The sequence below is a fragment of the Natator depressus genome, chromosome 1, assembly GCF_965152275.1.
Source record: "Natator depressus isolate rNatDep1 chromosome 1, rNatDep2.hap1, whole genome shotgun sequence".
NCBI classification, from domain to species: domain Eukaryota; kingdom Metazoa; phylum Chordata; order Testudines; family Cheloniidae; genus Natator; species Natator depressus.
In genome coordinates this window covers 343,148,605-343,164,585 of record NC_134234.1, presented here as the reverse complement: position 1 = coordinate 343,164,585, position 15,981 = coordinate 343,148,605, and the positions used below count along the sequence as shown (strand labels likewise).

Genomic DNA, 15,981 nt, shown 5'->3' with positions numbered 1-15,981 from the left:
TCTGGGAAAGATACTGAGAGGGTCACAGCTAAATACAAGAGCAACAGATAGTTCAGCATAAGTAGTTAGCACATATTCTAAGGGACCATTCAAAGGGAAGTGGCCCATTCATGCCCCTCCAGTCATGGGAGGGAAGGAAGGCAGCGGGGTGCGGGGTTGTTAATGGGTTACAGATTGTTGTAATAAGCCATAAATCCACTGTCTCTGGTCAGTCCATGATTTTTAGCGCCTAGCAGAGTTATGAATTTAAGCACCCGGCCTCATCTTTTGAAGGTGTTGTGCAGGTTTCCTTTGTGGATGAGGACTGAGAGATCAGCTGTGTAGTGATCGCTGTGCGAAAAGTGTTTGCCCACATGTGACAGGGTGTTTTTGTCTTTTATCCTTTTCCTGTGAGAATTCATTTGAGAGTGTTGTGATTGTCTGGTTTCACTCACATAATTGTTATTGGGGCATTACATGTGAGTGAAACCAGCCAATCTTGTATTTAGCTGTGACAAGGTCCCTCACCAAAGGCTCTTAAGCAAAGTAAGCTGTCATGGGATAAGAGGGGAGGTTCTCTCATGGATTGGTAGCTGATTAAAAGATAGGAAACAAAGGGTAGGAATAAATGGTCAGTTTTCAGAATGGAGAGAGGTAAATAGTGGTGTCCCCCAGGGGTCTGTATTGGGCCCAGTCCTATTCAACATATTCATAAATGATCTGGAAAAAGGGGTAAACAGTGAGGGGGCAAAGTTTGCAGATGATACTAAACTACTCAAGACAGTTAAGTCCCAGGCAGACTGCGAAGAGCTACAAAAGGATCTCACAGAACTGGGTGACTTGGCAACAAAATGGCAAATAAAATTCAGTGTTAATAAATGCAAAGTAATGCACATTGGAAAACATAATCCCAACTATACATATAAAATGGTGGGGTCTAAATCAGCTGTTACCACTCAAGAAAGATCTTGGAGTCGTTGTGGATAATTCTCTGAAAACATCCACTCAATGTGCAGCGGCTGTCAAAAAAGCGAACAGAATGTTGGGACTCATTAAGAAAGGGATAGATAATAAGTCCAAAAATATCATGTTGCCTCTCTATAAATCCATGGTGCACCCACATCTTGAATACTGTGTGCAGGTATGGTCGCCCCATCTCAGAAAAGATATATTGGAATTGGGAAAGGTTCAGAAAAGGGCAACAAGAATGATTAGGGGTATGGAACGGCTTCTGTATGAGGAGAGGTTAATAAGACTGGGACTTTTCAGCTTGGAAAAGAGACGACTAAGAGGGGATATGATAGAGGTCTATAAAATCATGACTGGTGTGGAGAAAGTAAATAAGGAATTATTACTTGGATTGTTAAATTGTTATTTACTCCTTCTCATAACACAAGAACTAGGGGTCACCAAATGAAATTAATGGGCAGCAGGTTTAAAACAAACAAATGGAAGTATTTCTTCACACAAGGCACAGTCAACCTGTGCTACTCCTTGCCAGAGGATGTTGTGAGGGCCAAGACTGTAACAGGGTTCAAAAAGAAACTAGATAAGTTCATGGAGGATAGGTCCATCAATGGCTATTAGCCAGGATGGGCAGGGAGGGTGTCCCTAGCCTCTGTTTGCCAGAAGCTGGGAATGGGCCACAGGGGATGGATCACTTGCTGATTCCCTGTTCTGTTCATTCCCTCTGGGGCACCTGGCACTGGCCACTGTCGGAAGACCGGACACTGGGCTAGATGGACCCTTGGTCTGACCTCTGCTCCGGGCTTGGAGCACCCACAGAAAAAACAATAGTGGGTGCTGAGTACCCACCAGCCACAGCTGTTTGGCAGCACCCCTGATTAGCTGAAAGCCAGGAGGGGGCGGAGCAGGGATGGGAAGAGGCGGAGCAAGGGTGGAGCCTCGGGGGAGGGTGCGAAGTGGGGACGGGGCCTCGAGGAAGAGCCAGGGGGTGGAGGAAAAGAAAAACTCAGTGCCTAGGCTAAGTACATTTCCCAGACCTGCAGCAGAGCTCTGTGCAGCGCGAAAGCTCGTCTTTCTCCCCAGCAGAAGTTGGCCCAATAACAGATATTACTTCACCCGCCTTGTCTCTCTCATATCCTGGGACAGACACCACTACAGCCACACTGCATGCGGTCGCTCAGCTGGCAGCTGTAGTGGACTGTTATCCTCTTACGTGGACCAGCCACTAGAGGGAGACACAGAAACCATATTCTAATGTGGGTGACACACGCTGGGCCTTGCCCAGGGGGTGATGTGTGTTGTGGGCTCTGGTTCGTGGCTGGAAAGGAAGATGCTACCCTGAACCCTGCTGAGTTTTAAGGTCAGTGCAGGCTGGGATAAACTTCCCCAGCCAGTGTGGAGGGGGGCTGCTGTAGTTCATTGAATGGCCAGCAGCCAGGGTACTGAAAATCAGCCGGGTGTAGCCCATCTCCTCCCCCGCACCCTAAACAGCTCTTCTCCTCTAGCCCTTGTTGCGAATTATACCTGATAGGTCACGCGCAGTTCGAGTCTAGGCTGAGGCACACGAACAAAGTCCACAACTGCAGCGTTCCCAAAGATATTAAGTTTATTACGCTCGAGCGTGGTGCCCCCCTGCTAGTCAGAAGGGGACCCCGAATGCAGGTTATACAAAGATCATATACCTTTTAGCAAAGCATGTTGCCCTCGTGCATCGGAAACCTTAGCCAATAGACAAACCCTTCCCTTATCTACCACCTGTCCCTGCTAGGTACATTCCCCGTGCTAGACCATTACTTCAACTACACAACATGGTCCTAAAGCAATGCATCAGTAACCGTTCTTATCAGGATGGGAGGCTCACATCAAGGCCAGGAGGCAGGGAGTTAGGAACAGACAAAGAACAGAAACCGGGAGTCGAGACAGGCTGGAGCCAAGGGGGAGGGTTTTCACAGGAATGCAGTATCTAAGGAACACTCCTCCTAGTGCATGATGTGTTTGCTTTTAGACAATGGTGGGCCCCAAACCAAAATGGAGTCACATATGCTAACTTTTCCTCAACACCCTGGAGCAGCCCACGGGAGGGTCGGGGGGGTCTGTCCCCAGAGTGTCGCCCCAGTGAAGAGCTGATCAGGGAGGGTTGGCTCGGCCAGCGGGAACTTGCACCTGCCCAGGCTCCTCTCTGCTCCTCAGCTGCCTGCTCCCGCTTGGCCATGTCCCCTGAGGTCACACCGCCAGCGACCACACCAGAGCCAGATGCTGCGTCCGCCCGTGAGCCCGGCTCAGCCTCCCTGCTCCGTCTCTCTGGGGCTTCAGAGGCCACCTCAGGCGATCCCGGGGTCTCTTGCCTAGCTGCTTGATCCGGCAGCCCCAGTCCCGGCTGACGCGCCTGTCTTGCTGTCTGTCTACCCTAGGTGTCATGACTTTGTTCTCCATCAAAAGCAACCACCCCGGCCTGCTGAGCGAGAAAGCTGCCAGCAAAATCAACGAGACCATGTTACGGCTGGGTAAGCCGGGCGGGTTTGGGTTCAGCTGGTGCCTTGGTGCCGGCATGTTACCCCGGGCCAGGATCTCACACGTCCCAAAGGGCTAGCTTTGGGTAGGAGCCTCCCGGGGAAACCCAGGGCCTGCACAAAGCGGTGGTGCGGGGCCAGTAGAAGACACGGGGAGGGGTATGCGTGGCTCTCGGAGGGTGCTCTCGCCTCTGAGTCCATTGTGAACACGAGCCTGGCCTGGGGCCGCCCTTCAGATAAGGCATGAAAGCCAAGTCCTGGCCACTCCCGGAGCCTCTCTGCCAAGTTAACCCAGGCCTCCTGGCCAAACGCCAGCCTGAGTGAGTGCATTTTGCCTCCCTCGGAGTCCCTGGGAAGGTTGGATATATTCTTCCTTTTCTGGTCCGAAACTGTTGTGTAGTGCTACTGTTACGCAGCTGCCACGGTCCTCCCCAGAGGTGGCTGCATTTCACTCCCGGGTAACGTGACCTCTGTGTAGACGGTATGTAAAGCTCTTTGGGACGAAAGGCGTGCTGAAAGCGGGTGCAGCTGATTTTGACGAGGACCCCATCAGAGGCGTGGAAGGAGCCCAAGCCCTGGTTTGACCCCTCCCTTCACTTTTCCTGGATTGTTGTGTTTCCATCAGGGCTTCTCTCTGGCCGGCAGCATGCCGCGTCCTGGCCCTGGGGCTGTGGGAATGACCCCCGGGCCTTCCTGTGCTTCCTTTCAGGCATCTTTGGCTTCCTGGCCTTCGGCTTCGTGCTCATCACCTTCGCCTGCCACTTCTACGACTTCTTCAACCAGGCTGAGTGGGAGCGGAGCTTCCGGGAGTATGTCCTGTAAGTGGGGACAGGCCATGTTTCTTCCCCCCGCCCCTTTAACAGGCACCCCCAGCCCCCACCTGGTGGGGCGGGAAGAGTCTCAGGGGGATTCCAGTAGAGCGCCTCGCTCTGTGTTGGAAGAAGGTGACGCTTTCCATGACCTCCCCTCCGCTGCCAGGTCCTGTGATGATGCTCTTCCCTTTCCCCACGCAGGAGCCTGGCTGCTCGTGTGGATTCCCGCCCTGGCGTCGCCTGATGCCGGGGGAACAGCAATCCCTGGGGGTGCCACGTCACCCCTCACAGACACGTTGTGGCATGACTGCCCAGGCCATCCATGGCCCCGGGCCTGTTCCCATTTCAGCGAGGAGCAAAGCCTAGGGCTACGGCACGGAGACCGGGGGCACCCTGCCATGCCTGATCCCGGTGAGATGCATCGGGAGGAACCCAAGATGGGCCCATTTGCCCATCGCTCTGGTTGGTGCCGGGTCGTTCCCTGCCAGGCTGGTCCCGCGGCTCAGACCGGGGGGCTTCTGCCGCGCCCCGTGAAGCTCTGCTGAAACTTTCTGAAGAGAGCCCATCACGTGGCGCTCCTGTGGCTGCCATCAGCTTCCTGCCCTCGCATGGGCCCCCATCACCGTGGTATCTGGGCAGCTGTTGGGGGTCGTCGAGCTGTGGGCAGGGGACTCAGCCCCTGAATCTAATCAGCAGCTGCTCCTTGCAGGGGGCGTATGTCATTGCCCTTTATCTGGCTGCGCTAAGGGGAGAGTGCTTCGTCGCAGGGGATGGGGGGTGGGAGATTGCTTCCCGGGTGCCCCAGCTGCCCATTGCCAAGGGTGGGTTTTAGCCCCTGTGCCTCATGCCGCTGCCATGCCCCGTGTCCCTGCCGCAGGTGCGAAGCTAATGTGACGATCGCCATCCAAACCAACAAGCCGATCCCAAACTGCGAGATCAAGAACCGGCCCAGCCTGCTGGTGGAGAAGATCAACCTCTTTGCCATGTTCGGCACTGGCATTTCCATGAGCACCTGGGTGTGGACCAAAGCCACCCTCCTCATCTGGAAGCGCACCTGGTGCAGGTAGGAGCAGCGCTGCCCCCAGCTGCTGGGGTCTCAGGGCCCTGTATCCTCTGAGCCCCAGGAGCTGAGGCTCAGCTTGCGGGACCACATGCCCATCACCCCCAAGGCCCAGTCCAGCCCAGGTCTGTAGCTGTTCTCATCCAGCAGCTGTCTGGTGGCCCATGTGCAATGCATATGGCGGGTCTCAGCCGGTTCCTAGGGGATGGGGTGTGTTCCCAACAGAGAGGCACAGAGTGGTGTTTGTCAGAAGCTGAGATGGGGAGGGTCAGGCCTAGTGACTGGAGCAGTGGTAGTGGTGGGTGCGGTGGCAACCGGACCAGGCCCTGGAGCCAAAGGTTGGAGTCACGAGTCAAGAGCAGGTTTGGAACAAAGCAAGGGCAGGACTGGGAATGAGGCTGGAGCAAGAGCAGGGCTGGGAACGAGGCTGGAGCAAGAGCAGGGCTGGGAACGAGGCTGGAGTCGGAGCAGGATTGGGAACGAGGCTGGAGTCGGAACAGGGCTGGAGCAGGATTGGGAACGAGGCTGGAGTCGGAGCAGGGCTGGAGAAGGATTGGGAACGGGGCTGGAGTCGGAGCAGGGCTGGAGAAGGATTGGGAACGAGGCTGGAGTCGGAGCAGGGCTGGAGCAGGATTGGGAACGAGGCTGGAGTCGGAGCAGGGCTGGAGAAGGACTGGGAACGAGGCTGGAGTCGGAGCAGGGCTGGAGCAGGATTGGGAACGAGGCTGGAGTCGGAGCAGGGCTGGAGCAGGACTGGGAACGAGGCTGGAGTCGGAGCAGGGCTGGAGCAGGACTGGGAACAAGGCTGGAGTCGGAGCAGGGCTGGAGAAGGATTGGGAACGAGGCTGGAGTCGGAGCAGGGCTGGAGAAGGATTGGGAACGAGGCTGGAGTCGGAGCAGGGCTGGAGCAGGATTGGGAACGAGGCTGGAGTCGGAGCAGGGCTGGAGCAAGGGTCACCAGACCCGCTTGTGGATTGGCTGGAGCCTAGAGCAGGACGGACCCATCACCAGATGTGACTTCCCCAGGCTAGTTCAGGGATGGCTCATCAGCTCCCAGCCTGGAGGCTGAATTCCCTGGGCCCCCCTAGCTACGGCCCCTCTGGTTCGGGAGCGACGCACGTCTGCAGGGGGGAGGGAAGCATGTGCAGCCAGCACCTCCTTTGTCGTACCTGGATGTGGCTCCGTCGGGGGCATTGGTATCCCAGGCTGCCCCTCCAGCCCTAGATGCCCATTAAAGAGGTGGGGGCGGGGAAGGGATTTCTCCATCCAGAGCAGGGGGGCTGAGACCCCATTGTGCAGTCCTCCCCTTTCGGCCGAGCTGCATGGGGAGCCGCGTGGTGCTGCGAAGAAGGGGCAAATCCCGGAGTTAGGAGGTGCCAGGTGGTGGGGGCGCCTGCGTGAGTTTGACCTACGGCTGCAGGGGAGCTGCTGCGAGTCCCCCAAGACCTTTTGTGCCGAGGGGTTGGGGCTCCTGGAGGGGTGATCCCAGGGATGGGGCTTAGGGCCCCAGTCTCATGGACACCAAAGCCCTGGCCACCACTCTGGAAATGAATTTTATGCCCATTTTCCAGACCCATCACCCAGCCAGAGTGGCGAGAAGGGCCCTGGAGAACCCAGCCCTTGGTGCCAGCGTGTTCCCCACCGTGGTGCAGGGAAGGAGCGGGACACCGAGTCCTTTGGGTTGGGATGGTGGAGGGATTCCCTTGGTAACAGACGAACAGATGGCTTCCTGGTTCAGTGGGAGAGGGGCGGAGGGGGGCAGCCCAGGAGCAGCAGTCCTGGCACTCCTCAGCCCCACCCCGGGGGATCTCCAGCCCCCTGCTGGAGAGGATCAGTGCCCTGCCCTCCCCCGCTGAGCCAGCCCTCCCCCGCCCCCCATTCCCTCCCCCACAGGCTGACCGGCCAGAGCGATGACGAGCCCAAGAGGATCAAGAAAAGCAAGATGATCGCCAAGGCCTTCTCCAAGCGGAAGGAGCTGCTGCACAACCCGGAGCAGGAGCTGTCCTTCAGCATGCACACCGTCTCGCACGACGGGCCCGTGGGTACGTCCCGGGCAGGGGCAGGGACCACGGGGGCTTTCACATGCCACCGCCCCTGGCGGTAGGCCCCCTCTTCGGTGGCAGGTTTGCAGCCCCCACTGCAAGACGCTTCTGTGGTCCCAGCTTTGTTGTGGGGCACGTGGGCCGTGGTTCTCAGCAAGGCGCCTCCCTCCGCCCTCACTAGAGGGCACTGCCAAGAGCGCCTGGGGGCACCCCAGGCTGCCGCAGGGTGAGACCGGCCCGTAACGCCCAGTCTGACTGCGCCCATCGCGCTGCCTTGTTATTAAGTGTGTGGCTGAATCCCTGCGTCCCTGAAAGGGGCCAGCAGCTAGAACAGAAGAGCGGCCAGACTGGGCCAGAGCAATGGTCCATCTAGCCCAGTATCGTGTCTTCCGACAATGGCTGGTGCCAGGCGCTGGGAATGAACAGAACAGGCATCCACTGAGTGATCCATCCCCTGTCATCCATTCCCAGCATCTGACAAACAGGCTAGGGACACCCAGAGCCTGGGGTGGCATCCCTGGCCACTTGGCTAATAGCCATTGATGATCCTATCTCTCTAGAGCAGTGTTTCTCAAACTGGGGTCCAGGAGGTCCACGGGCCCCACTGATCAACTCCTGCCCCGCCCTCCCAGCGCCTCCTGCACGCCGGCGAACAGCGGGGACAGGAAAAGTTGGGGTGGGGCCTTGGGGGAAGGGGTGGAGTTGGGGGCAGGGCCTGGGACTGAGCATGAGGCTTGGGGATCCATGAAAAAATTAAAATCAAAATGGGGGTCCTCGGGTTGCTAAAGTTTGAGAACCGCTGCCCTAGAGCAATATCCCAGTCCTGTGCCAGGGAGCCGGCAAGCTGCAGGATTTATTTACACATTAAAAGCACTGTCGGAAAAGCGACTGACTTACAAATGGCCCCGCCCTACCCAACAGATCTGCTCCTTGGACCCAGTTCCCTCCTGGCGTAATTCCATGAGTCCAAGGAAGTTACCTCAGAAGGTGCACGTCTCTGTCTAGCTAAGTTACTTGTGCGGCCCAGTATCGGAGTGCCTCAGAGTCTTTAGTGGAATTACCCTCGCTTGTCCCTGAGTGGCCGGGGCTCTTATCCCCATAGGGAAGAAGGGAAACTGAGGCAGAAGGAGGCGAAGTGACTCGCCCATGGTCACAGTGGAAATCTGGCAGAATAGGGAATTGGACCCAGATGTGCTGTAACCACTGGCTCATCCTGCCTGTCTGTGTACAGAGTAATAATTAATTAAGTGACTACAGTATGTTGTTAGTCAGAAGAGGGAGCCGGATTCTAGCCCAACTCATGCAGCAGTTCGCCATTCTGTGGCCAAAGATCCATTTAAAGGGCCAGACCCTGCGCTCCCCCCCCCGCCATCATCCAGGCACCCCTCAGGCTGACTTCTGGCCTGTTTGGCCGTCGCGTCGTTACTGTTGGTGATGTCACAGCCCGGCAAAGAGCCTCTGGGCTCTCAGCTCCTAGGCAGCTGGAAAAGGCATCCTCACTGTGTCAGCACGCTGTGCAGGGCCGTTAGCACAGGGTCCAGCCTCTGCGGGCTGGGGACATCGTGTGGGAATGGGAGGGCCTCCTGGTCGCCCCGGGAACGCAGGGCATTGGTTCCGGCATGGGCTGCTTGTGGGATCAGCTGGAGGGGCGGGAGATTGGGGTGAATCAGTGAAGATCCCCCGCACCCCGGCTCAGGCCGCGGGATTCCCCCCTCCGCTGAACAGGCTGTAAGAATCTCCTCTGTGGCTTTCATCCCAGCTGGTTTGGCTTTCGACATCAACGAGCCCTCAGCTGACATGTCCTCGGCCTGGGCCCAGCACGTCACCAAAATGGTGGCCAGGAGAGGGGCTATCCTGCCGCAGGACATCTCCGTCACGCCCGTGGCGACACCCGGTGAGTCCCTGGGAAAGCATGGGGCGGGGAGGGAGGCGGGCAGGCGATGAGGTCATGACATCACGCATGTCTGCACCAGGTACTTTTTGTCCCGGTAGCACCTAGAGGTTTCTGTTGAAGTCAGGGCCCCTTTGTGGTGGGTGCTGCTCAGCCCCACAGCAAGAGACACGCCCTGCAATCTAGCTTCTGACAGCTGGGAAACTGAGGCAGAAAGATGAATGTCCGCAGAGCCAGAAATCAAATGTAGGATTCCTGCGTCCTAGTGCCTTAGCCAGAAGGCCAGCTTTGCTCTCCACATTTAGATGGAAAGCACTGGGCTGGAAGTCAGGAGACTTTGGTTTTCCTCCTCGCCCTGACACTAACCTGGTGCGTGACCTGGGGCAAGTCACTTCTCCACCTGTAAAATGGGGGCAGCTCAGAGCTGGGATAGCAGGGGGCTGCAGGTCAGGATTGAGGAGCACTGAAGAGCTGCGTGTGAGTTGTTCAGAGCTGGGATAGGGGGCTGCAGCTCGGGACTGAGGGGGGTGGGGAGCTATTCGGGGGAGCTCAGAGCTGGGATAGCAGGGGGCTGCAGGTCGGGATTGAGGGGGGTGGGGAGCTATTCGGGGGAGCTCAGAGCTGGGATAGCAGGGGGCTGCAGGTTGGGATTGAGGTCAATGGACAAAGCCATGTAAGGGGCCCCATGATGGGAACAGTCAGGAGCAGGGGTTGGGATTGAGGGCCTTTGGCGGGGCTGGGGCAGCTGGGAATCTCTGGCTGGGACGGGGGCAGTGACAGAGCTGGGTGAGGACAAGGATCCATCGCACTTGCCCATGCTGTGCCCGCACTCGGGTCCATCTCCTGCCGTCCCGGTCACTGAATTTGCCCGCAGCGTTTTACCAGCGAACCCACCCGGGAAGGCCCCTCTCACCCCATCTGCCCTCTCTCGTGCCTTTAGTGCCGCCAGACGAAAGGGCGAACCTGTGGGTGGTGGACGCAGAGATCTCGCCCGAGCTGGAGAAGAGAGCCAGCCGCAAGAAGAAGACGAGGAGGAAGAAGAAGGAAGTCTGCCCCCTGGGGCCCGCCATCTGCGATGTGGGCTACTTCACCCCGCAGGCCCGCAGTGCCGTCCCTCGCCTGCCCAAGCTGCCAAGGCAGAAGTGCCTGGTCTCCAACCCTAGGGAGTCTCAGCTTGGGGAAGAGGTGCCACCCCTGGGCTCCTACCCTGGCCTGGGGCTCAGCGTCTCCCAGCACGAAGGCCTCTTCCCCCAGGGGCCCCGGGACAAACCCGCCCGCTCCCGGAAACACGATGCCTTCCATCTGATCAGCAACCCCTTCTGCCCCGAGACCGGGCCCCAGGAAGATCTGGCCCTCGAGGGCAGCGTGAGGTGCTTCCTGGCACACCAGCAGTACAACAGCTCGTTCCGGCCCCCCGCCGCGGGCCTGGATCCCAGTGCCCTGCCAGGTGGGAGCGTCCCCTGCGGGCCAAGGACTCATGGCAGAAGGGCAGGCTTCGCCCCCCTCCACTCCCAGACAAATCTCATGGATGCCGAGCTGCTGGATGCCGACTCAGACTTTTAGGCCAGGAGGGACCCAGACCCTTTCTGCTGCCTGGGTAAGCCCTGGAGACCACCTCATCGGGAGACAGACTGTGGAGGAGCCTGCAGATCCCCCGGCATACAGACACGGGTTTAAAGCTCACACTCCAGGTTCCAACCAAGTACGGTTTTCGCTCAGAGGCAGGTTCTTCTCTGCTGCAAACCTTGATGCTTCCTTGGTAGTTTTGCGGCTGCTTTTGAACTCCTTCCCCATCCTGGGTTTCCCGGGCACCTCCCTGCTGATCTTCCCACCCGAGACATTCAGTCCTCGTCCTGCCTGCGGGAGGGCACCAGCCCTCGTCTCAGCTGGTTTCACAGCAGCTGGACATGGCCTACCAGGTATTGTTATTTATTGCTCCGCGGGTGACGGAAACAAAACCAAACGGATGTTTGCTGGTGATGCCCCGAGAGGCCGGGCTCCTGCGGGGCTTGTGGGATGGATCCAGGATGCCCCAGCTCCCAGATGGAGTCGTGGATTGTTCCTTTCTTCACCCTGCTGCATGGAGTTTTTTGAGGACTCCCCCATCGGCAGCTCTGCCCCAACTGGGTGCTGTGTTTGCTCCCCGATCTTTGGACTGGGGGTTAGGATGAGCCTAGGAGAAGGAGAGAAACGTCCCTTGATGGCCTGGTGTCAGGGAGGTTGGGGGTCTATACAGAGAGGAGCCTCTCCGAGGGCAGAGATAAGATCCTGTGGCTTCCTTATTCCAGGAGCTTCCGGCTGTCCCATGAACCACACTGGGGGCTGAAAGGAAGGGGATGGTGGCTCTTTGCCACGGCAGCTGTAATAGACAGCGGGAGAGTTTATTTAGGGGTCTGCCTATTCAGCTTTCCGAAGCGCAGGGGCCGCGTCGCTCCCGGATCTTCGCCCATTCGCTATTGCCAGGAGAGGTGGAGACTTTGTACAGGGAGGTCACCAGCATCAACTTCAGTGACTCAGCCAATCAGCACAACCCTCCTTGGGGCGCATCTAATAGTTCCCCGTACATCTGGGGGCGGGGACATGTTACCCAGCCCTGGAACCAGGGGCCTGGGCCAGGCTTGTGATGAACGGGACAGACTGTGAGCGGCTGGAGGGCAAGGAGTCCCAGCTTGTAGTGTTCCGTGCGGCTCTCACGAAGCATTGCATGCTGGGATTAGTAGTCCCTTGCATTTTGGAACTTGCCGTCCTCTCTGATCTATGTCTATTAATGCCCCTGATGGAGATCCTCCTGGCTTGCTAGATGGGACCAGTTCAAAACAAGCACACACTCAGCCTTCCCCTTTGAAGGCTCCATCCCTGTGTGCGGAGGAAGCTAACTGGGCCCCGCCCGGCTAGATGTTACTTAGTGGGTTTGAATATTTCTGTTGTGCTACTGGTTTTTTAATGTATCTGTATAATACACAGAGACGTTTACTGGTGCTGAAGGCCATAAAAGGGATGTCCCAGCTAGAAATCCCTTACAGGAGCGTGTCATGTCGCCTGCCTTGGGCCCAGATCTTGTTTACTGTGCTTTTCACTGTGGAATATAAAACATTGTCGCCCTTCCCACACCCAAAATGTGCCCCGTTCTAAGCCGGGGCTCCCCGTTCTGCCCCCCATCCCGCCAGTTTCACTCCACTGAAGTCAGTGGAGTTACTGTGGATTGAAAAGGACATAACTGAGAACCGAATGAGACCCTTCATCTGTATCAGAGCTGCGCGCTCCTGTTCCCTTTGGTCACCGGGATCCCCTTCACAAAGACACAGCCTCAGAGGATGTATTCTTGCTGAGGAGGGCCTTATTCCTCCTGTGTCCCAGCATCCCAAGCGGTAGGGAAGTGGCTTTTGATTGGCTGACAGTGATGGCCGAGAGCAGCTGTGCTCCAAACCAGAGCAGTTGGCCTGAGGCGAAACAGAAGCAGCTGTGTTGGATGGACGGTGTTGGAGGAGGTGTGTTCCCCAAGCTGGGGGCATGTAAAGGGCAAATAAAACTTCTTTTCTGGTGCGCTTGCGCCCTCAGAACCTGCCAGGTGGTTGGAATCCCCTTTTGCTCAAGAGTTGGTGGTTAAATGGGACGTGTGTCATGACTGTTTTCACTTAAAGGGCGGAGTCTCTCATGTGCAAGCCCCGCCCCATCTGACTGTTTCTGTGTAAGGGGCGGAGACTCTCAAGGGCTAACCCCACCTCTCGGGTGTAAGGGGTGGAGACTTGCTGGTGCTACCCCCTCCCCTCAGTCTGAGGGTCTGTCTGTTGGAATTGTTAGACCTCCTGGGGTCAGGGGAGCTATTCCAGACGCAGGTAAAAACCCGCTCGACCTTTGACCCAGAACTCAAACCTGGAACTTCCAGAAGGTTTAAAAAGTCCGGCTGCCCCAAACCGCTCATTTTCCATGTTCATGAGCTGCCGGGTTCCAGCTGGCAATGCCCCAGACCCAGGAGGAAGTCTCGCCTCGTGGCATTTCTGGGCATGCAGGGAGTCTCTTCCCACTGGAGGGGCTGAGCTGAAAAGTCGGGCTGAAGATATAGAGTTTGCAGGGGCGGATCTGGGCCCAGGGTTCCAGTTTGGCCCATTGTAAGGACGGGGGCAGCCAGGCCCATTGTAGCCAGATCTGAACTCCCCCAAAGTTCTGGGGGGACTGGAGCTGGCGTTCTCATTGAGTCCTGTCAAAACTCCTAGCCTGGCTCTGCAGGTGCAAGGGGGTTGGAGAAGCATCGAAGTGTCTTTGGTTTCTCCTGACCCTAATTATCTCACTGAGGGCTCTGCACTGCAAATTCCTGTACAGGGCCCAGTATACAGAGGCTGGCAGATGCACACACTGCTAAGTGGGTCTCTCCAAATAATATAATGCCCAGGAAAAATGCTGCGGCTTTATGCTGGAATTAAGGTGATAAATGATTCCATAAGAACGTAGGAATTTTGGATCCTAGGAAGACCGGTTCAGACCCCCGGTGTATCTAGTTCACTGTCTTGTCTCTGACCGTGGTCCACACCAAATGCTTTGGAAGAAGGTGTAAGACTCCTCCTAGTGGTCAATTATAGAATAATCAGCCCTTCCACGGGGTTTCTTCCCAGACCCTGGCAGTGTTAAGCAGACTAAGCCCTAAAGCATGAGGTTTCATATCCTTTCTAACATGTTTTCTATCTGTCAGTGTTTATTATTCATGTAAATGTCTAAACTTTTGTTGAATCCTGCTAACTCCTGGTCTCAATGATATCCAGTGACAGCAAGTTCCACAGGTTAATTTTTCTGTCTAAAAGAAAAAAACTGCTTTTATCAGTATTAAATTTGCTACGTTTCAATTTGTCTGCCCCCTTATTTGTATGTAATGAAAAATAACCCGGCACCACCAGGTGGAGAGAAGCTTGGTAGTTTTTTCTTTTAAAAGACCCAAATGTTATAAAGCCCAGAGATCCTATCAGAAGTCCATGTGAATGCGCATTTCCATTTTAAATCAGGCAACATTTAAATGGTGTAAAAATGAGGTTTTATAAAACCGAAGGCCAGTAGACTGTCTGCCCAACTTTAAAAAAAAAAAAACTTCAGTGGAAACAATTGGCTTTTTAAATGCACAAACTTTCACCTGTAGCGTTTGGGAACCCAAAGCACAGAGAATCTCTGGGTGAAACTGCCTCTGACCAAAATGAAACTGACGTCAGGAATTTTTCATCATCTGAATCATGAGTCATGCAAAAATAAAATGAAGATCAAGAAGAGTGACAAACTGGGTTTAAAGAATTATTTTCTTTTAACAAGCAAAAGAGTTAATATCATAGGTCGAGAGATAATGCTGACAGAGTTAAACATTGGGAATGCACAGATGAGATCACCCAAACAGCCTTAACTCTGCCCTTGCATCACTGCCCACAGAACACCCTAAAACCAGGAGACCGGCCTATTTTCTAACAATGCACATCAGTCAGTGTAAATGGATCTAAATGGATTATTTTACTCCTGTTTATAAGCCAATTGGACACTATACTTAAAGGCCTGGTGTTAATTTAGATAGTTTTTGACATTAACTAATTTTTTAAAATCCCTTTCAATATCATGTCCTGATTTCATAAAATTCTTCTAAAAATATTTATAAGGGATTTTTTTGCTCCCTTGTTGAAATTTACAAAGGCAGTTTCAGCAAGAGAGAAGTTGGCCAGCCAGCTATCCAGGGAAAACAGGGAAATTGACCCTAAATAAAATGCTGCCGAATGCACAAAGGAAACCAGGTTGGAAAAAGAGGATTTTCTTTGCTAACTTCTTTCTGCTCCTGCGATCTCAGGTATTTCTTATAACTCATTATTATTTGTATTATGATAATACCCAGGACCCGGATCCCATGTCACTAGGTGCTGCACAAACCCAGAACAAAAAGATGGTTCCCGCCGCAAAGAACTTACTCTAAGAGCAGAGACAACAGATGGATACAGACAGGTGGGCGAGTACAAGGAAACCATGAGACACTATTGATCAGCAGCGGTCTCAGCACATCAGCTGCCTAATCATTGTCAAGTTTCTGTGTAGGCATCACAGCAAAGGAGAGTTTTAAGGGATTTGAAGGAGGACAATGAATAACAGGGACAAAGTATTTTTGGGTGGACAGCGTCCCTTTTAAACTGGCTACATCAAACTCCACCTGCCTCTAGAATGCGGGGAAAAAACAGGCTGTTACCCTACCCCCTTACTCCAGGCTGGCACCTGTCAGCCTGATGCATATAGAATAGAGAGGTGCACAGGGGAATCCCCAGTTCTGTTAGCTATAGTTCCAATCACTCATTCGCAGGAGGGCAGCAAATGTGTCTCGGGGGAGCGGATTGCTTCCTTAGCTTTACATACTTGTTAACCTGAAGCCTTTTTCTCCAAGTGGTGGGGGAGTGCAGGGCAGGCCTGAGTGTATGTGCGGGGCCTGGGATGAAGAATTGTCCCCCTTGGCAAGAACCAGGGATCCTTGCAGCCTGGGCTGCCTGGAGGAGTCCATGCTGCAGCAGAGGAGGGGAGGGGACTATGCATTGCAATGGCCACATGCCGGAGGTGGAGCGGATGCACTGGACAGCCCTGCTCCTTGTGTTACTGCTACGCAACAGGGTTGGCTGGTGCCTGAGTTTACGGGAGTTGGTTGGGGGCATCCATGCTCGAACCCTGCTGAAAATTCACCTCCCTGAGTTTGCCCATTAGTCTGCCTGCTCCCCGC

The 15,981-nt window shown here is 55.3% G+C and overlaps 1 protein-coding gene across 1 annotated transcript in view; it reads left to right on the top strand.

Moving 5' to 3' along the window:
- SMO (smoothened, frizzled class receptor) overlaps window positions 1-14,544 on the top strand; it is a 31,029-nt gene extending 16,485 nt beyond the window's left edge. Inside the window, exons 7-12 of the mRNA XM_074942747.1 lie at window positions 3,357-3,449; window positions 4,165-4,273; window positions 5,145-5,330; window positions 7,221-7,369; window positions 9,129-9,263; window positions 10,201-14,544. Coding sequence (XP_074798848.1) covers window positions 3,357-3,449; window positions 4,165-4,273; window positions 5,145-5,330; window positions 7,221-7,369; window positions 9,129-9,263; window positions 10,201-10,823 — 1,295 coding nt within the window. The 3' untranslated portion in view covers window positions 10,824-14,544. The remainder of the gene's footprint in view (window positions 1-3,356; window positions 3,450-4,164; window positions 4,274-5,144; window positions 5,331-7,220; window positions 7,370-9,128; window positions 9,264-10,200) is intronic.
- Window positions 14,545-15,981: the final 1,437 nt, after the last annotated feature.